Genomic DNA, 26,314 nt, shown 5'->3' with positions numbered 1-26,314 from the left:
TTTCCTTTAGTTAATACAACTAATTTGCCTTTCCATCTGTTGCACTTTGCAATTTCTGTGCTGTTTTAGACTACCTAGCCCCTTTCCCTAGCCTAAATGAATCACTGGGCAGTGCTGCTTTGTTTCTGCTTCTCTCTTGCGGAGGTCTTGGGCCTTCTGGTTGTCTAAGGGGACACCCAGATGATGACCCCATTGTTTTGTTTTGTTTTTTTAAGATTTTAGTTATTTATTTGTCAAAGAGAGAGAGGGAGAGAGAAAGAGAGCACAAGCACGGGGAGCACAGGCAGAGAGAGAAGCAGGCTCCCCGCTAAGGAAGGAGCCCGTTGCGGGACTCGATTCTGGGACCTTGGGATCATAACCTGAGCCGAACGAAGGCAGACGCTTAACTGACTGAGCCACCCAGGCGTCCCTCCCACTGTCTTTTTTTTTTTTCCTAACTTATTGCCCATTTTGACTTCCTGACCACCTTGAACCATTAACTTCTCTGTCCATTTTCCTGAGTATCTCTGACCTTTGGATCTCAGTGTCCTCCTGGGCTTTGCACCAGCATTCTGGGAGTAGCTTTTTATTTGGTTCACATACTTGGGAGTTGAAAAAGGAGGATATCTGAAGTAAAATTAACCCCAACAGGAAACAATGAACCCTCTTATGATCATTTCCTATATTCATATTAAATATTTCCTGTAGTAGCCACTTAAAAGTTCTCAGCCAGACTTGCACTCTCATGGTTTCAGCCTTCTTGGTATTTTCTCATTCTTTAGCTGCTTCTACATCACTGGATATATGCTATATGCATATTCTGCTTAGATCCAGTTGGCTTGGCAAAGCTTTTAATAACATTGAAAATTTGAGATCTATTCAAACCCCACAGAAATCTATTTTTCTTCCTTTATTCCCACTTGATAGCCTCTTTAATTTTTCTGAAATTGCATCTTCAATAGTATCCTTTCTCTTGGACATTAATTTGTCACAGTACAGTAATTGATGTGTACTTGCCAGTGACAACAACAAACACCAGTGACTTTACAGAGAGGCTTGTAAGTCTGTCCAGATACTTTGAGTCACAATTAAGAGAAAAACCCAGGGGCACCTGGGTGGCTCAGTCGGTTAAGTATCCGACTCTTGGTTGCAGCTCAGGTCATGATCTCAGGGTCGTGAGATTGAGCCCCTCGTCAGGCTCCATGTTCAGTGCAGAGTCTGCTTGAGATTCTCTCCCTTCTCCCTTTGCCTCCCCCATGCTCTCTCTCCCTCAAATAAATAAATAAAATCTTAAAAAAAAAACAAACCCAGAAAACCCAAATCAAGCTTGCTTAACAACAGAGAGAATTTATTGCCTCATGTAACTGAAAAATCCATAGGTATGTGGGTTTCAGGTGCAATTTGATCAGGATTCTTCCAGTTTTCCTCTGCTATTCTCTCAGCCCTGCCACCTCTTTCTTTACTTTGCCTCGAGCTTAGTTCCTTCATGGTAGCAAAACTATTGCAGCAGTTCCTGGGCTCAGTGTGCTTACTCCATAGTGCCAAATAATCTAGCAAATGTCCTGTGTCACTCTGCACCGGTTAGGTCCTGTGCCTTCCCCTGAAGCCTCCTCTGAATCACATGGGCATATACCCAAAGAAAGCCAGGGGCTTGGGAAGTTAAATGTGGAGCATGGCTGGGAACACAACCAACAGATGTCTGGACAGTCAGTTCCTAGCAAGCAGAGCTCTCTGTCACTTTGAAAAGAAAAGTGGAAAACCACTGGAAGTGAATGAGGTCACTTGAACTGCACACTGCAAACTGCTGACCCACAGCTGCAAACTAGTGACCCAATCACGAAATGGTGGTTCTCTTTAGCATCTTCTGAAGATATCCTCCTTGTGACTCATTCTTAGAGGAATGATGAAAAGAACAGGCTTGTCCATAAGCCCAACAGAAAAGAGGCTGGAATGGCTATGAGATGTTCCAGTCATGGATACCACCATGCCTCTTGTGTGGTCATTGTGCCTTCATAGCATTTGGAAACTGAAAAAAAAAAAAAAAAGTTTCAGAAAACATAATGACCTATTCTCTTTGTGTTAGCTTTTCTGGTAGATTAGCTCCTGTTGAAAGGAAGCCTCCATCTTCACAGAAGTGAAATAGACTGTTCTGGGCTGAATTGTGCCCTACCCCTTGCCAATTCAGATGTTGAAGTCCTAACCCCAAGTACTTTAGAATCTGACCATAGTAGAGATAGGGTCTTTAAGGAAGTAGATGAGTTAAAATGAGGTGATTGGAGTGGGCCTCAGGCCAATATGACTGGTGTCTTTAGAAGAAGAAATTTGGACATGGAAATGTACAGAGGGAAAACGGTGTGAGGAGGCAACGGGAAGATGGCCATCTATAAGCCAAGGAGAGAGACCTGGGACAGGTCCTTCATGGCTTTCAGAAGGAACCAATCAGATGACACCTCCAGAACTGTGATAAAATAACATTTCTGTTGCTTCAGCCACCCAGGCTAGGATACTTTATTATGTCAGTGCTAGAAAACTAACACAGATTCAAAAAAACTCCCCTGTTTGGCCACATTTCTCTTACCCCAAGTATTAGCTTCTAAATGCTCTTTGTTTTCCAGACACCAGTTTTTCAAGGACAGGTCAGGACACCTGAGGAAAGTTACTCAGCCTTTGGTAGAATGCAGATCAGCTAGTCACATCATCTTTCCGTTGTGAACTTAGTTTCTTAATGGGAGAGAGAAAAAGGCAGCTCATGATAGCCAAGAGTTGGCCTGGCACTAACAGCCAAGCTGTGCTGTTCTATAAACAACTTTAAAGAATGTTCATATCAAACAAAGCCGCCCATGGAATTACACCTGCTTCCGGACAGCACCCAATCCAGAGCAAACGCCAGCTTCCTTGACCCTCCTCCCGATCCCCTAACACAAGCCCAAATCCTGTAATAAGTTCTTTCTAATATTTCTTGGGGAGATGCCTCCCAATTCCCCATAGTATGCCGTCACTCTTGTAGCAGTGAGCCAGTAAACCTAACTTTGTTCCTAGTTGTCTTTGACTGAAAGACACTAACAAGAGTTTCAGAGCTTGGATTTCATACATAATAACAAATAATAATATCAGTATCAGTAAATAATAAGCAATAATAATATAATTTAATAAGAGTTGATGTCAGACTGTGGGCATTCCCAGCCTGTTCCACTGTGCCCCGTGCAGTGTGAAGGCTGCAGTAAACCCGCTGAGTCTCTTTGCAGACTTTATCCTGGGGGAGAAAGGAGGCAGGTCCATCAGAGGTGACCCTGTAATGAAGCCATGGGTGTTTGGAGGGGAGGGCACTCCTGAGGACAGTGGGGTGGCTGTTTCTAGAATCTGTCCCTTCCCTTCCCCTGGACACATGTCAAGCTCCGAGGTCAGAAGGGCAGTAAGTAAAAGCTGCCAGTTTCCCCATTGCAAGCTGTGCTTGAGGGCCCGGTTCACAAAGTAGCAACCTGAAGGGAAGCTGGGTCTCCTGACTCCCTTCTCCACACACCACCCAGGGTCAGACTGTCCGGTGCGGGAAGCAGCGGAGCTGCTCATGGTCCCATGGCAGACACTCCTCAGGGCTCCCAGAAACCTTGGCAAGATAGGAAGGAGGGGCTTATCAGGGAGTCAAGGTTCCGCATCAGCAGGTGAGGCAAGGGTCAGGTAAATCTGAGCTAGTGCCGTGACTGGGTCTTCTGAAGTACTCAGAGTGGGGAGTACTGGGCAGCATGTGGGGCATTATAAATCAGCCTCCCAAACTGCTCCATTGCCCTCCTTCAGCCTTAGCACGGTGGCCACACTACTCCATTAGAGGCCATGCCCTGCAGTGTCCTCATCTAAAAAGAAAGGACTGTCTGGACCAGCTTCAGGGGGCTCCTGGCACTGACATTTTATGGTCCCACGGTATCTACAAAACAAACTGAAGTCCCCTGAGAAGAGTCTGTGCCTCACTCAGAACCCTGAGCCCTGGACTGTAATGTTCTTGCCCCAGGCCTCCGTAAGAGAAGCATCCATAAAGGTCACTGATGCCTACGGGTCAGTCCTATCTGGGTAGTGGGACGTAGTGTGTGACTTAGAGTCATATGAACCCTGTGTCCTCTACCACAGAGAGCAGTGTGCCCTTGGGCAAGTCAGTTAACACTATAGTCACTGTAGAAAGAGCTAAAGGAAACGTGGCTGTGTCAAGATCCAAAAAGCCACCACATGTGGGAATGCTCTTTAAATGTTCTAGCTGAGGGCCCACCTTTCAAAAAAGGGCCAAGGGTCTAGGAGCAGTGCAAAGTAAAGCCAGCAGCAGCCTCCTGTATGGAGGGTCTAGGGCTATAGAGTAGCTTCGGGGCACAAACCCAGATGCCATCCCCAGTCCACAGTGGATCAGTACTTCTTTCTCAGAGGCCTGTGATCACTGGGTTCCTTCCATTTCCCTCTGAGGTCCAGCTGTGGGGACCCTGGTTCTTGCCCCAGCCTTTTCTGCCTGACAAAGGACTTAGAGCAGCCCTGAGGAGTGGGCTGCCGGGGCGGGGGGGTGGGTGAAGATCGGCAGGGCAGGGGAGGAGGAGGAGAGAGCTGGTCCCCGTTGTTTCTGATACCAGCCACACTCCTGCCCTTCCCCAGTTGGGGTGAGCCTTCCTTAGATTTTGTGAATTAATACATTTCCATTTCGCTGAAGAAAGTTCAAGTCGGTTCTTATTATAACTGAGAAAGTCCTGGCTTACCCAGACATTCCGGGGGGGCACGTTTTTTTTCTCATCATGGTGTACTCTTTAATGCCCATCACCTATTTCCCACATTTCCCCACCCACCTGCTCTCCGGTACCATCAGTTTGTTCTCCATAGTTAAGAGTCTGTTTCTTGGTTTGTCTCTCTCTTTTTTCCTTTGTTCCCCTGTTTTGTTTCTTAAATTCCACGTATAAGTGAAGTCATATGGTATTTGTCTTTCTCTGACTTACTTCGCCTAGCATTACAACCTGGGGGGGGGGGCACATTTTATGTCTTCTCCCTCCTCTCCCCTCTTTGTGTGTGTGTGTGTGTGTATGTGTGTGTATGTATGTGTGTGTGTGTACATATATACATATACATGCATTACCTCCATATACACATATATGTGTTTATGTCTACCTGGAACATCAGAATGTGACCTTATTAGAAATAGGGTCTTTGCAGATGTAATCAAGTTAGGATGAGGTCATATTGGATTAGGGTGGGCCCTAACCACAGTAACTGGTGTCCTCATAAGGAGAGGGAGATTGGAAAACACAGAGATACACAGAGAAGAAGGTCATGTGAGCATGGAGGCAGAAATTGGAACAGCTACAAGCCAAGGCACACCAAGTGAGCCAGCAGAATCTAGCAAGCAGAATCTAGCAAGAGGCAAGGAAGGATTCTTTCTCAGAGTCTTCAGAAGGAACAGGGCACATTGCTGACACATTGATTTCTGAGCACTTCTGGCTTCCAGGACCATGAAAGAATAGATATCTGCTATTTTAAGCCACCCAGTTTGTGGTAATTCGTTAAGGCAGCCCTGGAAGACTTTATCCAGTGGGCATAGGGCCTAGTTAGGTCAGGAGATCTAAGGGCAATTCTACCAGGTTGTTGATTTCCCTGAACTTTCCCTGAAAAATTCCTTCAAAGATTCACAGGTTCCTTGAAAGATTCCTTAGGGATGGTTGGCAAGTACTGTTGATTCTCCCCACTCTGGGCACCTGGGAGGGTAGCACTTTTCTGTTCCTTGGAGTAGGTGTGTCATGTGAACAGAGTGGTGCCTGTCACTTCTGGGGTACCTTTTCAAGCCCACTCTCATGCTCTGATGCTGTGCCTGTGATGCTTCCGATGGGGAGTTGCTTGGTCTGACAGGCCCCAGAGGGATAGCTGACTTGCTGGGAACCCCAAAAATCCATCCGGAGGTCTTAACAAGGATGTGGGTCAGACTCTTGCCAGAAGGAGCAAAAGGGTAGAGCTAGAGTTTCCTGAGTTTTAATTGGCCTTTGTTGCTCAAAATACTTCTGTTTTATCTTTTACTGATAGGACTTGGGGAGCAGTTGCTTCTTCCAACTCTGAAAGTCCCTGGATTTGTGGGCTCTCTATTCCCTTTCATCCCTGCTTGCAAACTGCTCAGTTCTTTCTAAGTCCATCTCTTTCTTATTATAGTTTGTCAAACAGCCAGTAGCAGCCAGCGGCCAGGACAGACAATGCTGACATTCTTTCCAGCATCTTCTCCTGGAGCAATGAGTTCATTAGCTATGTTGTCTGTTGGGTACACTTTTATCAAATGTTTGCCACTTCCTTTTTTTAAAGGTTTTATTTATTTGAAAGAGAGAGAGAACACACACGAGCAGGGGGAGGGGCAGAGGGAGAAGCAGACTCCCCTCTGAGCAGGGAGCCTGATTTGGGGCTTGATCCCAGGACCCTGAGCCACACAGGTGTCCCTGTTTGCCACTTCCTAACATGGACTCTCTTCTGTTTGGTTTTGGTTAACAGCATCCTCACTGCCCCTGCCAATTCCTAAGCCAGTGCACACTTTTTTTTTTTTTTAAATTTCAGCAGCAACATTCTTCCAATAGCTTCTGGAACAAACAACACTCCAAAAAATCCTGGTGGTTTATAACAACAAAGATTTTTTTCCTCACTCAAGCTGCATGCACTTAGTAACGTGTTTTTAGCTTGTAAGTCTGAATCCAGAGGAACCACACCCTGACTCGATAGAGACCACTGTGCATCCCCCACTGGCTGTGGGCTTGATTTTGTGACAGTATGGGAATTTGGTTGCCTCCTTTGAGGAATGGAGAGGGTATTTCGCCTGTGAAAGGCAGAGAGAGACAAATATTTGGCTAGATTTAGTAGCCACTAGTGGGCAAAAGGGGCAGAATTAGTAGTCACTAGTGTTGCTCACTGGCGTTGCTCGCTTGTGCTCACTTCGGGTGTTGGCTTTCTGGGCATGGCCAGAAAGGTACTTTCCTTCTCCCATAGAGTCAGGAGTGAATTGCATTGGCCAATGGATCGTGATTGGAAGTTACATGTGTTCTTCCCAGCTGGCAGCTTTAAGAGCCTGTGCGGCCACATGATGGTGGCTGTTCTGTCTGCTGGGATCCGGAGTGGGGGAACATGGAACAGAACCCTCAAGTGGCACAGGTGAGAAATAAACTCTTATCTTTATAAACCCTAAGGTTTGGGGGTGGTTTGTGACCACAGCATGCCTAGAATAGCTTTGGGGTTGTTTCTTACTACTATGCTATCCTGACTATCCTTCTGCTTGGCACCATGTGTTGCTTAGAGCTGCAGTATCTATCTTATGATTGAGAGGAGACAAGTTAAAAAAAAAAAGATAAAGATAACACACTGAGAAAGGATAGAACAGAAGGATGGAAAGAAAAAATGGTCTCTGGGTAGAGCTACTGAACCAGCCCTTGGCACTCTCCTACCTCTAGGCTTCCCGTTATAGGAGCCAACAATGTCCTTATTCATCACATTGTTACTTGGAGCTGCCCAGGTGGCATGGTAGACAGAATAAAGGCCTGCCAAAGATGTTCATGTCCTAATCCCCAGAACCCTTGTGTGCTGTCTCACATGGGAAAAGGGATGTTGCTGGTGTGATTGAATTACTGATTTTGAGATAGAGATTATCCTGGATTATCTGGGCGGGCCCAGCGTCATCACGAGAGTCTTTATAAGAGGGAGGCAAGAAGGTCAAGATCAGGAGAAGGGAATGAGCAATAGAAGCAGAGGTTGTTGTGATGCACTTTGAAGATGGGAGACGGAAGGGGCCAGGAACCAACAAATGCAGGTAGCTTCTAGAAGTTGGAAAAGATAAGAAACGAGATTTTTTTCCCCCTGGAGCCTCCAGGAGTCCAGCTCTGCTAACACCTTGATTTCGGTCCTGTACGGTCCACGTTTGACTTCTGACCTCCAGAACAGTAAGAGAACACATGTGTCGTCTTCAGCCACTCAGTTTGTGGTAATTTGTCACACAGCCACAGGAAACTGATAGATGTGACCTCCGCTCACCTAATGACAGCATACAGAATCGATCCCAAGTGCTTCACCACACCCCCAGGGGTCACCTCGGTCCCCTCCGTCCCCTTGCTGGCAGAGTGGTCTTTGCAAGGGAAGAGCTAACATTTCCTTTGTATTTTAAAAGGAGAATCAATAAAATACATGAGAGTTACCCAGAGGAAAGGGATGAACAATCACCACTTAGGCCCTAACTCATTTCCTACTGCCCACAACAACAAAAGGAGGATCCGGGAGATGAGTTTAGTGTTCGTGTTCTTTGTCTTGCTCTGTCTGCATCTCCCAGCTACTCTGCACGGCAGTGGTTGTAGGCCTGGGCTACCCCAGATTACAGTCATATTCAAGTTCGCTGTAATGCCCCGTTTGGGGGCAGCAGGGATTTGAGCTGAGCTATAGCTGTGTTTGGGCCAGAGCTGGACCAGACCCTCTTGGATCAGGGGTGCCAGGCTAAGAGGCTGCCATGCAAGATCCGCTGAGTCAAATGTCTCCGCTCTGAGCGGCCAGGACTTCCCATGCCCACATCCACCTGACCAACTCCCTCTCTACAGTTCTGATACTTGCTTCTTGTGTGCTGCAGACTGGAGGGACAATTGAGTACAGGGCACAGTGGTAGAAAAGTCCCAGAGCAAGGCAGTAGACTTTGAGCTTTCTGGGGAGGGAGAGAGGAGGCCACCGTAGGAGCCCCGACTTCCTGGACAGCTTGTCCCCTGGGCCCAGGGAGCAGTGTCAGGGAAAGGCCGGCTGGGATGGAGTGGGGATGGGGGAGGGGACAAGAAGATGGGGAGGGAGGAGACAGGCCCGGGGCTGCGCGGATAAGAGGGCGTGCGCTCCCGGGCCCCACGTGCAGGCTGCTGGGAGGAGGGGCGGAGGGAAGCTGGGAAGCTGGTCCCCCGGGTCGGGTGGCAAAGCCAGAGGCCCGGAAGGTGCGATGGAGCCGGCTCCGGCTCTGGGGCTCGGGGACTCGTCCCTGCACCGCTACCTGGACGGCGAGTTCTGGAGCCTTAAGAACGAGCTCCGCAGGCTCCTGGGCGGCTGCCCGCTCTTCCGCCACAGGTACCGTGCCGCCGCCACTGGCCAACTGGCCGCGTCCCCTCGGTCACTGCGGGCCCCTCGGGGCACTGCCCGGGGCGCTCCGGCCCAGGGCCAGGCGGCATCCCCCTACCCTGTGCAGATGATGGACTCTCCTCGCCAGTGGTGCGCGCAGCGCACACGGCCGCCGACCTCACGGGCCCGCAGGGAGGGTGGCCTCCGCCTGCCCAGCTCCCTCCTTTGAAGAGTCGGGGTGAAGGGGTGGGCCCGCAGCAGCAGGCGTGGTGCTCCGCTGAGACTAGTGGCTGGAAGGTTCGGCTCTGCTTCTAGATCTCGGTTGCTTGACTGCCCGCCCCTCATGTCCCACCCCGGGTGGTGGGAGAAGGGGCAGAGAAACCAGGATGCGGTGGGTGTGGACGGCGCCCAGGGCCATCTTGCCGCGGTGTCCGCAACAGGTGCGCGGGAACCTGCAGGACAGCGTGGGCCCTGGACATTATCCTGGCACAGGCATGGACTGGCCCTGCACAGGGCATATGTGGGCGTCTGGGGTGGGGCAGACTCCCAGGGGCCCCCGAAGAGCACAGGTATGCAGAGTGGGCAACTGAACGGCAGCGGAGGTACTTTGGTTGCAAGGAGGGGGGTCAAGTCCACGAGGTCATTTGATGCCCTGACAGCCCTGAGAAGTGGGCAGAGGGGCTGGTGCCTCTCAAGTTTACACATAGGGAGAAGGACTCAGTGACCAGCCGTCGGGACCAGAACTCAGCACGTGTGTCCCACTGTGGGTTCTTTCTCCTTGCTCTGCTGGGCAGCTGACCCCTTCACCCACTCTTAGAACCAAGCTCTGGAGGTTTAGCTTAAGGAAGCCCTTAATAAAACGCCAGTATGTTCCGAAGGAGAATTAACTAGTTAGCCCGTGCCCAGTCAGCCCATCTTTTGCTTATTTCTTAAGAATGAGCTGGGCTGAGGCAGAAGGAGATGCTTTGTCCTTGCAGAAGAAGTCGGGGTTCCTGCACTGGAAGGGGGTGGATTTAGGGAAGGTGAAAAGTGAGATGTGTAAGATGGTTGGAGTGTCCTGGAGTGTCTTCTCAAAGCTTCTCTTTCCCTCTCTCTCTCTCTGTTACATAGTTCTTTATGTCATGGTTCTCAAAGTATGGTCTGGGGTACCCAAGACTGTTTAAGGAGATTCAAAGTTAAAACCAATTTTGTAATAATACTAAGATGTTATTGGCCTTTTCATTCCCATTTGCTCACAAAGTAAAGTGGTGGTTTCCAGAGACTACATGAAGTCTAATATCCCAACAGATTAGGTGCAGAAGCAGATATGAGAATCCAGCTATCTTCTATTAATCCTTCCCACTAAAGGGATTTGTAAAAATGCAGAACAATGCAACTCTTATTACTAAATTTGGGGGAGGGGTCGGAAAATATAGCTTTTTCATTAAAAACTTAATGAGTTTATTAGTTACTTTCAAATGTTTTAATATATATTCAAATATTTTTCTGTCATAATTTCTAATATGGTAAATATCAATCAATATTTGGGGGTCTCAATCATTTTGTTGAGTTTGTTTTTTTTCTAGAGCAGTTTTAGGTTTACAACAAAATTGAAAAAGAGGTACAGAGATTTTCCATCTATTGCCTGCCCCCACACATGCATAGTCTCCCCCATCATCAACATCACCCACCAGAATGATACTTTTTTTTTTTTTTTTTTCTTACGGAGTTTGGATATCATGATCACTCCAAGTCAATAGTTTCTGTTAGGGCTCACTCTTAGCGTTATACATTCTGTGGGTTTGGACAAATACATAATGACGTGCATACGTCATTATGGTGTATTATACAGAGCATTTTCACTGCCCTAAAGATCCTCTGTGCTTTGCCTATTCATCTCTCCCCACAATCCACCCCTGGCAACCACTGAACTTTTTACTCCATAGTTTTGCCTTTTCCAGAATGTCATATGGCTGGAGTCATACATTATATAGCCTTTTCAGATTAGCTGCTTTCACTTAGTAATATGCATTGAAGCTTCCCCCATGCCTTTTCATGGCTTGATAGCTCATTTCTTTTTAGTGCTGAATAGCAGCTCATTGTCTGGGTGAGCCACAGTTTATTTATACGTTCACCTACTGAAGGGCATCTTGGCTGCTTCCAAGTTTTGGCAGTTATGAATAAAGCTACTAGAAACGTCTGTGTGCAGGTTTTTGTGTGGAGGCCTTAGCAGTTCTTAAGACTTCCAAAGAGGTCCTTTCAATCATACTTAGTTCTGCTACAGCCCTGTCTACATGTCTCGACACTTATCTGTTCCTGTATTCCTTGGTCTTCTCAGTGTATTCGTGGGCTGTCATCTCTTTGCCTCTTTCAATTTAGGGAACTGCAGTTTAAAATATGGAACAGAATTCTAATATTCTAGCTGCTGACTTGGGCCAAGTAGAAGGGAGTTCCTTGTGAATTGCACAACCTGCTTAGGGATTGAGGGAAAGGCAGACCAGCAGGTTGGAAAGTCAGCAGGCAGCTTATTTGCCATATGATCATCATCAAGCGATTCTACCTTACTGAGCTGACATTTGCTCATCCACAGAATGGGGATAATATCTGTGCTGCTAGGTCGTTATGTTACTGAGATGAGAAACTGATGAATAGGTATTCAGTGAAAAAAAAAAAAAACACCAAAAAAGAAAAAGATAAAACCCCCCATTATCTTAACAAATACCTTTCCATTCTTTCCAGTTCCTGTTTACTGCCTTCATAATTTTGGAGTTGTAATAAGAACATAGACTAAATTTCATATTGTTTTTCCCAAGTGATTCAAGATTCTGATACCTATTTGAAAGGTCACATTGTACTATCAGATTTGATCTTATCATGTGTTAGAAGACAGTGATCCTGATTTCTTCATGTTTTAACATTCTGCCAGAATAGAACGCTCCATAGGAGACCAGAAATAAACTTTCTCCAAACACTGATTCACCAAGGCAATGTTGCGTCTCCTGTGGCTAGTTCCCCGCCCCAGGCCTTTGAAGTTAAAGTGGGTGTTGGGGGGCGTGGCATTTGTGACCACAAGGTTCGGTGAGTGCTGTGTGTGTACAATGGGAAGTTTGTACAGGGTCAGGCACTCCCAGGACATAAGAGGCCACGAAACAGTTTTCTTCCAAAAGAACAGAGGTTGTGTAATTTCCTATGCACATAATGACTACCCTCCTCAGCACAGAGGTTCACCGTGTATGTTCTGCTCCCAGGCATGGTGTGAGCACAGCCCAGGTTCCCCTCCAAAGGAATGGCTTGCCCTCTTTCCCCAGTCTGGCTTGCCAGGCTGACTCCCCTGTTCCACTCCATTAGAGAGTCCCCTAGGCCCTGGGATTGCCCTGGTTGCTGAGGGCCATGGGACAGCATGCTGTTTGTGGTGACAGCAGGAGGATTTGGGGAGACTTGAGGTTCCTCACTGGGGTTTGCAGGGAATGTTTAAAAGCAACATCTGAAATGAGATAAGCTTTGAAAATGTTTTTAAGTTTGTTTCTTGGCAAATTGGAGCTCTTTCCTGAGGGCCAGGCTGGTGAGTGGGTGTGCACGTGTGTAGGTAGGACATACATTCTCAGGAAGACACGAGGCTGGTCTCCTAAGATCTTCTCCCCGCTCTTCTGCAAGGCTCTCCTCCCTCGTCTCACTGTCCCGGCTCTCCTCACCCCTTCTTTCTCTCTACTCCCTTGGATTCCCTTCCCTAGAACAATGCACATTTCTCCTCCTAACTATTGATGGTTTTTCCCCTAAGTCTTATTCACACATGCAAGTATTCATGAAGATGTTCTCATTGTAAAAAGCCAAATAATATAGAAAACTTCAAAGTTTCCTAAATCACCCCTCCCCCCACTACTTTTTTCATTGTGGTAAAATACACATAGAATCACATTTACCACTTTAATAATTATTAAGTGTACAGCTCTGTGGCATTAAATACATTCATGTTGCTGTACAACTACTACCACCATCTCCGGAACTTCTTCATCCTCCCAAATAGAAATTCTGTACCCATTAAACAATAACTCCCATCCCCTCCCTCCCTGCCAGCCCCTGGCCACCATCGATTCTATTTTCTGTCTCTTGACTGTTCTGGGAAACTCATATAAGTGGAATCATACAATACTTGTCCTTTTGCGTTTGGCTTATTTCACTTAGGATAATGTTCTCAAGGTTCCTCCATGTCATAGTATGTGTCAGAATCTCCTTCCTTTTTAAGGCTGAATAATGCTCCATTGCTCAGATATACTAAGTTTTGTTTTTCCATTCATCCATAGATGGACATGTGATCCCCCAACCACTTTTCATACTTTAGTATGTTGTAGGGCTTTTTTTCTCCTTCTTTTTCTGTTTTTCTATGAGTTTATATAGATGTGAACATTACATTTTTCTATAAATAGAATCATGTATTTTTATTCTACAGCTTGCTCTTTTAAAATTTAATTCTTATTTTCATTGGTGTGATGTATGAACATTCTTTTTTTTTTTTTTTAACTAAAACAGTTGACAATTTTCACATTTCACAATACAAATGAAATTTGCTTTTTTTTTTTTTTGGTCCCACTATTCCCCTGCCAAAATTATTCTCTCTTTGATAAGAAGGGGGAGCAAGTCTTCCTTGTCCTCCTGTTAGAAAACACCCAATCACAGCATCATGATCTCCCCGGGGAAGTAGAACAAGTAATATAAAATGGGTATAAAGAGGTTCCCATCTCCTTATCTGTCCGGTCGAGTCATTCTTGGCCAAGTGGGCACCATCATGGGGCAGGCAGGAAGTCTCATCATTGGGGGCCCAGGCATCATTGGCATGTGGCCTCCCACAGGTGGCCTCATTCTAAGAGCAGGTCCCATCACTGGCATCATCCCAGGAGGAGGAGGGCCCAACCTTGGCATCATGGCAGGGCCCCATAGGGGGTGCTGGCATCATACAGGGCAAGGAGGACCCGGAGACTTGGGTGGGGGGAGATCATTGCCCCTGCAGGAGGAGGAGCAGAGAGTGGAGTAGGAGGTTTCTTTCCTTGTTGAAATACAGTAGTTGTTTTGTTGATCAGGCTCTAAGCCTGCTCTTCCATCCGTTTCTTTCTTCCTTTCTTTTCTTTCTTTCTTTCTTTCTTTCTTTCTTTCTTTCTTTCTTTCTTTCTTTCTTTCTTTCTTTCTTCTTTCTTTTTTAGGATTTTGTTTATTTGAAAGAAAAAGAGAGAGCAAAAGCACGGGGAATGGCAGAGGGAGAGGGAGCAGACTCCCTGCTGAGCAGGAATCCCAATGCAGGGCTGAATCCCAGGACCTTGGGATCATGAATTGAGCCAAAGGCAGATGCTTAACCTACTGAGCCACCCAGGCGCCTCTCTTCCATCCATTTCTGAGAGTAGTCTTGCATATTCTCTTTGTGTTTCCTACCACTGCAGTGCGTCTTTCTCACAGATGGAGAATCATGGGTGAGGTATGTGTCACACAAATCACAATAAAACTTAGGTTTGCTGATCTGCAGACCTTTGGCTACTCCGTCCCTTGCCATGTATGAACATTCTTAATGCAAATAGTACAACGAGGTTTGTAATGAAAAGCAGCTGTCCCTACCTTCTGCCTCTGTCCTTCCTTCCCTTCTTCATTGACAACCCCTCCCACATCTTTCACCAGATTCTTATGTTATTGACCTCCATATTCCTAAATAACATGCTCAAACAGCCACTTCTTGACTATATCATGACTCACTATTATAGAAAATGAAGATTCTCACTACTGCACCACTTTCTTTCCTGATTCTCTGAAAAGCGGCATGTCACCTTGTTTATTTAAATCAGTATCCAGTGTTCACATTGTTATGACTCTATAAATATTATTCCCAGCCATGCCCCATGACACACCATATTTCATTTCCTTTCTTTTACAACTTTTTATTTTCTTTGGAGATATCAGTTTCCCTCTTTATTCATTTGCTTAGTTTTCTATAAACTCATCACTCACTGACCCCCACACTTTGGGATAGAAAGGTTACACTCCTCTCAACTTGGTCAAACCTGTCAGATAATTGGCCATTCTCTCCCTCGCGTCCCCCCCTTCCCATGAGCACAACCATCCTGGAGACCTCCTTTTGGGGCTTCTGTCTGGACTGGCTTTCTACATGACTCTTCAGTGTTATGTTGGAAATTTCCTTTGCATCTCCTCTGTAGTCAAGTCACTGTTTTCCAAGGCTTTCTCTTTCTTGATTACCCTTTGTGGGGGAATAGAGATGGTCACAAATTCCCTAATGCTACTCCTGCTGAGAGGTGTGGTTGTGTCCCCTCCCTTTGAATCTGGGTGGCTTTGTGACTACTTCAGCCAACAGAATATGGCTGAAGTGACAGCATGCCAGTTTCAGGGCTCAGCTCTGAAGAGACTGGTACCTTTCATTTCGTGTCTCTTGAGGTCCTGAGCATCCATGTAAAAAGGTCTACTAGCCTATAGCTGCCATGTTGTGGGGAAGCCTAAACTGGTCCATGGAGAGAGGCTATAGAGAGAGAGAGGTAAAGAGTTGCTAACCCATTCCCAACTGCTCTAGCTCCCAGCTGTGAAGTCATCTGAGATGGGACCCCAGACATTGTGAAGGAGAGACAAGCCATCCCTACTTGTTCCTGTGTGTCCAAATTCCTGATAGAAAGCATAGACAGAATATTAATGCGTTGCTGTTTTAAGCCACTAAGTTTTGGGATACATTGTTACACAGCTACAGATAACCAGAGCAGTCTTTCATCTAATATCTTCCTGAGAAAGGATATAAGAGAATTATTTTTTTGAGATTTTTATGTCTGAAAATATTCACTATTCAATCGGCTGAATATTTTTCTGGGTATAGAATTCTAGGCTGAAAATAAAATTTATGCCAGATTTTTAAGGCATCATGCCATTGCGCTCTAGTATCCAACAGGCTATTAACAGATCTTATCCCTTCTGCACCCCAATCCTTTATAAATGGCTTATTTTTCTTCCTTTTGGAAGCCATACCATCATGAGCATTCTTGTTTAGCACTGGTGTTACATTATATGCACTGTGACTTGATGTGGGTCTCTTTTTCTTTCAGGTAACGGGCTCTGTAATCTGGAAACTCATGTTCTTCAGTTATTTCACTATTATCTGGAACTTCCTTTATTCAAATGTTGGACTTCCTGGTCTTGTCCTCTGATTTTCTTATCCTTTCTTCCATATTTTCCATCTCTATTTTTGTTGTTGTTGTTGTTGTTCTACTTCCTGGGCGATTTTCTCTACTTTATCCTCTAACTCTTCCTGAGTTAAAAATATCTACTGTCATATTTTTATTTTTTAAAAAGTTCTTTAAGTTCTTTGTTCCTTTTTTTTTTTTAATAGCACCTGTTGTTTTCTGGTTGCAAAATCTCTTATTTTTTTGAGATATTCCTTTCTGTTCTCTGCCTTGTCTCTGTTTCCTTTGGCTTCCTTTTTTCAATTTGTACTTTTGATCTCTGTCTTTTGTGTTTAATGCTTTCCTTAAATGTCTAATCCACCTTGCGTATTTGCTCATAATAGGAGCAAAATAAATAATATAAGTAAAATGCTGATTGTGAAAAGGCAGGGTTGATGGCCACAGGCTTTCCTGATCATAGAGTAGCCTTTCCAGTGGCAGATCAGTATTACTCTTTTGTTTTGGACAGAATTCATTTCTCCAGAGATGACTCCTTTAGTTTCCTGAGAAATTGTGGGTGGAGAATGAAGGACAGGCAAGTCATAATCCTGGCTGCCCGAAGTGATCATGAGCAGGGCTCCTCCCTATGTGACTTTAGGCTGATTAGAAAAGCCTCCTCTCCCAAGACATTTGACTTCCATTTGCTGGGAAATGCTTGTTAACTCTGATTTTGTTAGAACAAGTCACTTTATGGCCATCTGCTGGGGAGTTGTCAAAGCTGCCCACGATATACAGGTCATCCCTGATGTTTGGTTATGCCCTGCGTGTTGGTAAGTGGGGCCTGTGGCTGGGGTGTCTCCCCCTGGTCCCCCAGTTCTCATCATGGGGCCTCTTTGTGGCCCTTTCACATCTCCTTCTCCTGACAGTGAACCCCCAGGCTTTGATGGGCTTTGGAAGGGGACTTGCAGCTGTCAGAGGTGACTGGAACCTCCAATTCCCAAGCCTTAGTGGAGTTCAGTTGCACGAGCTGGTTGGGTCCTCAGCCCTATGAACTTATCATTCTCTGTTTTGCCAAGTCATCCACCTATGTACTTGCCTGTTCACTTTCAGGCTGCCAGTATATTACTGCTATCCCTTGTCTGCTGTCAGTTACTCTCCAGTTCTTGGGTGGCCCACATGGGTAGTCACTCGGATGAATATGCAGCTTGCACAGGCTTCAGGCTCAGGGGTGATGCTGCCAGGAGTCCCAGACTCTGCTCTCCTCATGTCCAGACAGGTCCTGTCCCCCTTGTGGCCTTCAGAGCTTTGGGCTCAGCAGCCAGGCTGGAAGAAAGGGGCTCTTCTTGGCTTCCAGCCTGGCCCAGGCCACCCTTACTGGCCAGCTGGTTGTTGCCAATGCCCTTCCTTGAAGGGGCCACAGGGGTGGGGTCATCCATGAGACCCACGTGGCTGGGGGAGGGAATGGGAGATTGCTAGAGAAAAACTGGGGTGATAGGGCCCAGAAAAGGGGAAATGGTTGCCAGACAGACAAAAGTGCTAGGTTACCCATTGTCGGCTTTTCCCTTAGTCTTTGGATGGTTGTAGGAATTGAAGCATGTTATGGAAGAGCCCCTAGGAAGCCACGGGTATGCCTTAAATGGGAAATTGGGCTTCTGTCTTCTTTGTTACCATGATTTTGATCTGAAGATGGGCAGTATCTTGGCTTTTCTGGGTAGGGACTTGCTGACTGATTGCAAAAGCAAATGTTATACATGCATGGGACCAATGTCTGTGTAAAGAGATTAGAGGTCATAAGCACTCATTCCTCAGTGCTTCAGGAGGTGCTGTGGAAATTTCCGAGGAAGCCTGGGCCCATTTTCTGACTGAAGCTGTTCTTACCGTGTTGTGAGATCTCTGAAATGCGAGCTGCTCTTAGAGTACCTTCCCGCAGTTGGGTGAGTAGCTCAATCCCGGCAATGACCCCGAGACTGAGGGGTTAGCGGACCATGGCTGCCCACCACCTTGGTCTGTCCAGCCCCTGCCCCCTGCTCTGTCTGCAAAGCTGTTGAGATCCTCCTGCAACCTCCTATTAGTGTGTATATGTTTTTATTTTTTTTTTGCCTTGTGTTGCACTGAGTTTCAATAGTATCTCTGGTCTTTTTAAGTTGACGTCTCTCCATCTACTAACTTACAACATCAAAGTTGACAACATTTATACTCTGTTCTCCCTCCATAACGAATGCTTGGTCCTGGGGTTGATTCCAGAACCTGAGAATAGGTCTTACACGATTATGACTGTAGACAAGTGACAACATCTGAGCGAAGCAGTGGGCTCTGATTACCTGTCTTCCTGTTCATAATGATGACTTTATGGACCATGGGCAAACCTCTGTTTGTTTTGACACTCTCTGTGGGCTCACTGAGGGCTGCAGACTCCCAGGCCCCCTGAGTGCTCTCCCCACCTCCCCCTGGTTACTGTGGAGAGTATTGACTCAATCTTTTCTTGACCCTTCAGGAATCTCAAGCCTTGATATCCAGGTTGTAATTAGCCCCTGAGGGAATCTCCATGTCCATCTTCCCAGTTCCCATTTACTTGTAAATGGACAGGTAGGTGGGCAGGGGGCTTTCAGGGTCCAGCAGGGGACCCTGGCTCCTGTGCATGTTGCTTGACCCACTGAGGGTACTTCCTCCATAGTTGTTGAATAGGTTATTGTTGAAGATGAGGGATTTCCACTCTAGATCCCTGCAGAATGTGTGTACTAATGTTCCACCAAAAACATCCTTTGGGTGATCAACAGGAAACACATTAGCCAGACAAGCTAGCAGACTCCATCCTTCCTTGGGCAGAGCATGGTCTTAGGAGGGAGTCAAGGCCTGGTTATACCTGTAGACCACAGTTCTAGGCTCCACAATACACTTAGTTAAGTGGTACTGTACACCTGTTTCTGTTTTCTCAGCTAACCTCTCTTGTGCTACTCCAGCCTCATGCACCCTAAAAAATAACCCTCTCTGTTTGAGGTATCAAGTCTCATTTCTAAGCCAGATGCTGTCTTGGAGCTTGGGATCACCATGGTAGCCTGGACCTATCAGGAGCCGCCCCTTGGGCAGAGCAGATGCAGTACCTTCAGAATTCTGGTGGGAAGGAAGAGCTAGCAGCCTCATCTGCCATGTGTACCTCTCTCTAGTGAGGAAGACTGTCTGAGTTTGTTGAAAGTTTGTATTTTCATTTTGGGAGATCGTATCTGTTCCTGTCCTCTGCTCATTTGGCCACATTTCTCCCTTTACTTCCTTCCTGCTCTCTTCCACCCTTTCCTCCTTGCATCCCCTCCCTGCTCCCTCCCTCCTGGGGACTTCCTCTCTCTGCCCACAGACACCCCACTTCTCAGTGGATTGTGCAGAGAGACCAGGTTCTTGCTCCTCTGCCTTTTCACCACCCCTGCAACTCCTCCTGACAGACCAAAGTTAAGGTAAATGCTAAACCAAAAGCTTTCTGTTCCAGAAAACAACCATGCCATCCCTTGGGAGGCAACAACAGTTCTGGCCACCTGAGGTCTAATGGTAACGGGTGAAATTTTCTTGTGTCACACTGTTTGGGGACCCTCCTTTGGCCCCTGTGTCTTCCAGCTAGCATCTCAGCTCCTGGAGGGTAGGAACAGGCCTGCCTTGTTTTGAATTCCTCGTGTTTAGCGTGGTGCAGGTGCTTAGCAGAAGCTGGGGAAGGAAGGCAGAAAGGAAGAATGGAGAGGGGACATCTCTTGGCCCACAGTCACCGCCTGGCAAGCACACGACGCAGGGCTCTGGATTGCAAGTGCCTCCTGTCAGGGATTCCCATCAGGTTTTTGTCTCTGGCTGGGAGGATCTTTTCTTCCCCTTCCTTTCTCTCTATCTTCATGCCTTCTTCAAGCTACTTTCCTAGACTTTACCAATCATCAAGTGTACTTCTCTGTGGTTGAGTGAACTTCACAGTGACAATTAGACCACAGTGCTTAGAAAACCCTCCCTTAGCATTTTCTGTCACTCTTGTTGGTTCAGGGTCTGTAGTCTTTGGCAGTTACCACAGGATGATTCAACGGTTTCTGTTTCCACTCAGGGTTAGGTCCTCCAGGCTGTGCGGGGGTGGGGTGGGGGGGTTGGGGGGGTGGTTTCAGGGGAGTGGGCGGAGACTTTGGAGGTGGGCGGTCAGGTTGGTGATGGAGCTGTGGTATTTACTAGAAGACTGAGGGTTTCTCAGCTCACCGCCTCTGGGGATCCATTCTTCACCACCGCCTTTTGTTGGTGTGAATTCTTGGCAGTGGGTTGCACCTCAGTTCTTGATGGAGATGGAGCATTTTGATTTTTGCCATTTCCAACAAGAAGAGATTAATAGGGGGGAGTTGATCCTGAGCCAAGCTGAAGCTGTCTCCTGAAGCAAAATTATAAAAAGGACCAGGATGGAGGAGCAGGTCACTGAAGCAGAGCCATGCTGGGAAACGAGAGTTGATTTTCAAGTTCTTGTCAGTCTTCATTCCAGAAATGTGGGTGCTGCCTAGAATCATGTGGTGGTCAAAGGCTGGGCACCAAGGACATTTCTCTTCATAAGGGCATTCAAATTTAGTGTCTAAAGATGTGCTTTCCATGACACCAAAACTGATTTTTGATTGAGATTCTGAGAAAAAAAATACAAACAACCACTTTTTTTTTTAAAGTTGTTTTTTATTTGTTGGGTTTTTAAAAGGTTTTCCAAAAAATGCACAAAGATCTTTTTTGTTGTTGTTACTGTTGCCTTCTTTCTTGTCTCTTTTCAAAATGGACTTTGAATTTTGGAATAATTTTCAATTTCTAGAAGAATTGTGAAAATAACACAGAGTGCTCCCATATGCCCCTCAGCCAGTCCCCCGCTATTACTCACAGCTAATATAACCACAGCACGTTTATCAAAACTAAGAAAGCAGCATTGGTCCATTACTATTACCTAAACTCTAGACTTGATTAGAACTTTCTTACTTTTTCCACCAGTGTTCTATTTCCATTCCAGGATCCCATCCAAGATGCCACACTGTGTTTTGTTATCATGTTTGGTTTTTTTTCAGTGTCCTCCAATTTGGGGCAGTTCCTCAGTCTTTCCACCTTTTTCATCACCTCGCCACTTTTGAAAAATATTGGTCATGTATTTTGTTGAATATCCTTCAGTTTGGTTTGTCTGGTGTTTTTCTGATGTCTAGACCGAGGTTATGGGTTTTGGGGAAGACCATGAGGGCAAGTGCCCTTCTTGTCAATCATAGCAAGGGGTACATACTATCAACATGGCTTGTCAGTGGTGCTGTTAAGCCTGATCACCTGGGCAGGGTAGTGTTTATCACATTTCTTCCTTGTAAAATCACCTCTTCCCTCTGCAAGCGGGTCCCTAAGTGCAGCTGACACTCGGGATGGTAGTGGTGGTGTGGAGACTGGTAAGCTCAGCCTGCTAGAGGGGACAGTGGCTACACAAATTCTTTCTTACAGGCAGTTTGTCTCTTTCCCCTAATGTATTTACTTATTTAAACCATTTATTTGTATCTGTATGGACTCATGTATATTTATTTTATGCTTTGCATAGTCCATTATTTATTTTGTTGTTCAGATTGTTCCAGCTTTGGCCATAGGGGGCTTTTACAGTTGGCTCCTCTATCCCTTTGACATGCCCCACAATTTTGGGATTTTTTTTTGAAGGACTTCTTTACTTTCTGATACCACAAGATGCTCCAGGCTCATCTATTTTTCTCTGCCCTGTCTTAGAATCAGCCATTTCTCCAATGAGCCCATGTTCCTTTTATTTGAGAATAGTTTCTAGAAACAAAGATGTGTGCTTGAAGGTCTCATTTTTACATAAGGAAATGATGCCCTACCACAATTTCCCTTTTGGTCGTCTACTTCCTTCCAGTATTTTATATTTAAAGATTTTAAACATGCAGTGGAATTGAAAGACTTTAACGTTGAGTTCCTTAAACATACCACTTAGATTCTACCATTAATGTGTTACTGTATTTGCTATATTACATATTTGCTCATTTACCCATCCCTTTATCCACCATATTTCATTTTTTGGATGCATGTCAAAGTTGCTGAAATAAATAAGTACACTCCCTTCCTTGAAATAATTCAGTGTGCAAATCATTAACAAGACTTCAATATGTGTTCAGGCTTTTGTTTTGTTTTTTGCTGTAAAATGCAATGCAATGCAAAAATCTTAAATGTATACACTCAGAGTTTTGACAAATACATACACCTATGTAACTCAAACCCCTATCAAAATATAGAACATTACCATCACCCCAGAAATTTCCCTCATGCCCTTTCCACTCAATCACTGCTCTTATTCTCCCAGAAGTAACCACTGTTCTGTTTTTTTTTTTCTACTATGTTTTAATTTTGTCTGTTTTAGAATTTAAAGTAAGTGGAATAGCACAATATGTTCACTCAGCATATATTTGGTGGTATGTTAATTCAATTTAATCCTCTACAGCAGTGAAAATGAATGATCTACAGCTAGAGTAGACACCAAAGATGAATCTTATTAGCTGTGTTGAGCAAAAGAAATGAGCAAAAGAGCCGTGTTGAGCAAAAGACACAAAAGAAAAAAAGGTCTAATCCCAGTTCTTTAATATTCAAAAGCAGTCAAAAATAATTTATGGAGTCCAAGTCAGGAGAGCACCTAGCAGTGGGCAGGGAGAGAGGGAGTAATGATTGACAGGGAAACAGAGGGGAGAATCTGTGTGCTGGTGATGTAATATGATTCTCCTTGACTCGGGTAGGGATTGTACGGGTGTATTTTCTTTGTGAGAATTCATTAGGCTATAATTTTATGACTCATGCCTTGTTCTTGGTGTATTACATATTATTAAAGTGTTTAAAAATAAGATACTAGTTCATGCCCATCAGTTGTGTGTGTGTGTATGTGTGTATGACAATACTGTGTGTATTAGTTATCTATTGATATGTAACAAATTACCTCAAAACTTAGTATCATAAACAGTAATGTGTCTTATCTCACCAGTTTCTGTGGGTCAGGAATTTCAGAGCATCTTAGCTGGGTGGCTCTGGGTCTGTCATGAGGTTGCAGGTAGGATGTTGGCCAGGTCTGAAGTCATATAAAGGCTTGTCTGGGGCTGGAAGATCCCTCTCTCAAAATGGTCCACCCACATGGCTGTTGGTAGGAGGCCTCAGTTTCTCCCGTGGGGACCTCTCCACAAAGCTGCTTGGGTGTCCTCGTATCATGGCAGCTGGCTTCTTGAAGAGCAAGTGATTCAAGAGAGCTCAGCATAATGTTTTCTAGGTTCATACACGTCAAGTATGTGTATCACTCATACATTCTTTTTTATCACTAAGCAGTATTCCATTCCATGACTAAACCAGTTTATTTCTCTGTTCTCCTAGTGATGGATACTTGGGCTGTTTCCAGTTTGGGGCTATTATGAATATAGTTGATATGAACCTTCTTCTAGAAGAATTTTGTGAGCATTTTGTTTCTCTTGGGTAAATATCTAGGAGTATAATTGTTAAGTCATAGAGTTAGGTATATGTTTAATTTTATGAGAAATTGACTAATAAGCCTTTTCCCAAAATGACTGTATCATTATATATTTTCACAACAAAGTATGGGAGTTTCAGTTGTTCTATATCCTTGTTAACATATTATTTTTTTTTAGCCATTCAGGTGGGTGGATGGTGGTATCTCATTATGGTTTTAATTTCCATTTCCATGATGACCAGTGTCACTGAGCACTTGTGTGCTTATTGGCCATTTGTATATCTTCTTTCGTGAAGTGTCTGTTCCTCTTTTGGAGGGTATCTATTTGTGTGTGTGTGTGTGTGTGTGTGTGTGTGTGATTCACATGCATCATTTTGTGTAACCACCAACACAATCAGGACATGGAACTGTTCCGTCACCACAGAAACTTCCTATGTTCTTCCTTTAGAGTCAGATTCTCCCCATCACTCTACCCACTGGCGGCCACCAATCTATTCTTCATTGCTATAATTTGTCATTTTGAGAATGTCATCAAATTGGAAACATATGTGACTTTTTGAGATTTGCTTTTTTTTCTCCTCAACACAAAGTCTTCGTTCAAGTCTTCGTGTGTAGCAGGAGTTCCCTCCATTTTATTGCTCAGCAGCCCATGGTGTGGATGTAACACACTTCTGTCCCCAGTTGAGGGACATTTGGGTTGTTTCTAGTTTTGGCGATTGCAAATAAAGTTGCTGTAAACATTCATGTATCAGTGTTTGTGTAAACAAAGGATTTCATTTCTCTTGGGTAAATATCTGGGGGTGGGATTGCTGAGTTATGTAAGTATATGTTTCATTTTAAAAGACACTGTCCAACTCTTCCCAAGTGGCTGTACCATTTTTTATTCCCACCACCAGCAAAGGAGGGATCCAGCTGCTGCTCGGCATCCTCCTTAACACGTGATATTGTCAGTATTATTTCTTTTAGACATTCTAGTAGGTGTTTACCATTAGATTTTTTTTTTTAAGTTAGTACCTTGTAGTTTGGTTTTAATTCCACATATGAAGCTTCCCAGACAGGTGTCTTACTCATGTTGGATGTCTACACCCCACACCTCTCTCAGGGAAGATGAAATTAGTATCTTTTGTTTCAGTTCTTGCTTGTGGCATATTCTAGCTCAGAGGTTTTCAAGCTTGTTCTTAGTAATGGCACCATTTTGTTTTTGTTTTTGTTTTCAAGCTAAATTCTACACAGGACACTAAAAGATAAGTCAGATGATGGCAGAGCTGCTAGGGGAAGAATTGGGCCCCCACAACTGTCCTCAAGGTGTCCCCCAGCTCCTAATCTTGACATTAACACCATCCACCCAGGATCTGGCCAAGGCTCTTAATTCACAGGGCCTCTGTCTGCAATCTGAGGTATAGAGAATATTTACCATATCTTCATATCTTACAGATTCAAGAAGACAGAGAAATTACATATGTTAAAATACAAAAAGGCATTATTGTTTATGATTTATACCCCATTGTTATATAAATGACATCTGAGGTGGCCTATTAAAATTGTTAAATGTGGAGGATGATATCTGAAGACAGAAAACACGCAGATATTCATGCTGTGTAGGGGTTTGGAGAGCTTGTGTGGGGGGGTGTTCCTAAAATCCTGATCTTTTTCCATTGCAGAGATCGTTACTTTTTTATTGAAAGGTATTAAGAATTTACACATTCTTATTAAGATAATCAGGTGCTCAAGCTTTCAGGTAGGTTCTAAGACTTTATCCAGCTTTAATTTCTTTGTTGCAGGAGTACTTGGTGGCTGCCATTCAAGTGAAGAACAATTGCCATCTAGTGGTCATTTTAAGTGTACAATTGAAAATATCTAAAAAAAAATTTTGTTTAATGTCTTTTTTTAAAAGGTCTTTTAATATGATCCAAAAGTCGGAACACATAAAAAGATAGAGTATTATTTCCCATTTGCCAAGTTTCCCCCTCTTCCGCCCACATACACAAAAGGTAAACACTGTTAGTAGTTTCTGGTGTTTCCCTGAAGAGAATAAAAAAATAGCAACAACATATAGGCAAGCAAATATGTAGTCTTCTTCCCCACCCCCCTTTTTAACATATAGTACAGCAGTAAAAGTAATATATTCAGTTGTTTGCACCTTGCTTCTTTTCATTTAAAACATCTTGGCAATTTCCTTATATAGGCGTATAGACAGATTTTCCTTTTTATGTAATAATCTCACTGTATGGCTAGACCGTACTTCACTCAATCACTCATCTTTAAGATGTTTGCAGTGTTGTGCTATTTCTGCCCATGTAACATTAAACTCATCTCTGGTAGTGCATTTTGGGAGTGAGGGTGGGCTGGGGAATGGGATAGACCTCTAATTAAAATGTCTCAACTTGTCTCTATTGGAAAATGTTTTTTAATGTCTCTTGATCCACATTTTTCTATTTTGAATACAGAATTTCTTTAACTTGGGTATTAATAGTTGAGAACTATTTATTAGTAACCCAGTTTTCTTGAGTTCTGTTTATGTTATAGTTTTTAATAATTTCTCAGTTCTTGGCCAGTGTGTGTATTATCTGTGCATTCACTGTCCTCACCTGATCTTGCAGTCTGTCTTCTTTTTTCTGCACAGATTAACATAAAATCATTACTCAAACTTGACTCCTATGAGGTGCTTGGTATCAGTATGAGCAGGAAG

General features: G+C 44.7%; 1 protein-coding gene and 1 pseudogene across 3 annotated transcripts in view; one reads left to right on the top strand and one right to left on the bottom strand.

Annotated features, from left to right (window-relative positions):
• ACOXL (acyl-CoA oxidase like) overlaps window positions 1-26,314 on the top strand; it is a 346,122-nt gene that overhangs the window by 5,722 nt on the left and 314,086 nt on the right. The window contains exon 1 of one of the 3 annotated variants that reach the window (XM_081796794.1): window positions 8,791-9,051. The exons of 1 other annotated variant lie outside the window; for it this stretch is intronic. In XM_081796794.1, coding sequence (XP_081652920.1) covers window positions 8,927-9,051 — 125 coding nt within the window. In that variant the 5' untranslated portion in view covers window positions 8,791-8,926. Of the gene's footprint in view, window positions 1-8,790; window positions 9,052-19,537; window positions 19,607-26,314 lie in introns of those variants that run through there. One more of the 3 variants, XM_081796796.1, reaches the window with a different exon arrangement.
• Window positions 13,762-14,647, bottom strand: LOC115937694 (U1 small nuclear ribonucleoprotein C-like; annotated as a pseudogene).

Source organism: Leptonychotes weddellii, chromosome 10, assembly GCF_054177405.1.
Source record: "Leptonychotes weddellii isolate Sample4059 chromosome 10, ASM5417740v2, whole genome shotgun sequence".
In the NCBI taxonomy this organism is placed as follows: Eukaryota; Metazoa; Chordata; class Mammalia; order Carnivora; family Phocidae; genus Leptonychotes; species Leptonychotes weddellii.
Note: the sequence above shows the minus strand (reverse complement) of the source record. Positions and strands in the feature narration are given on the sequence as shown.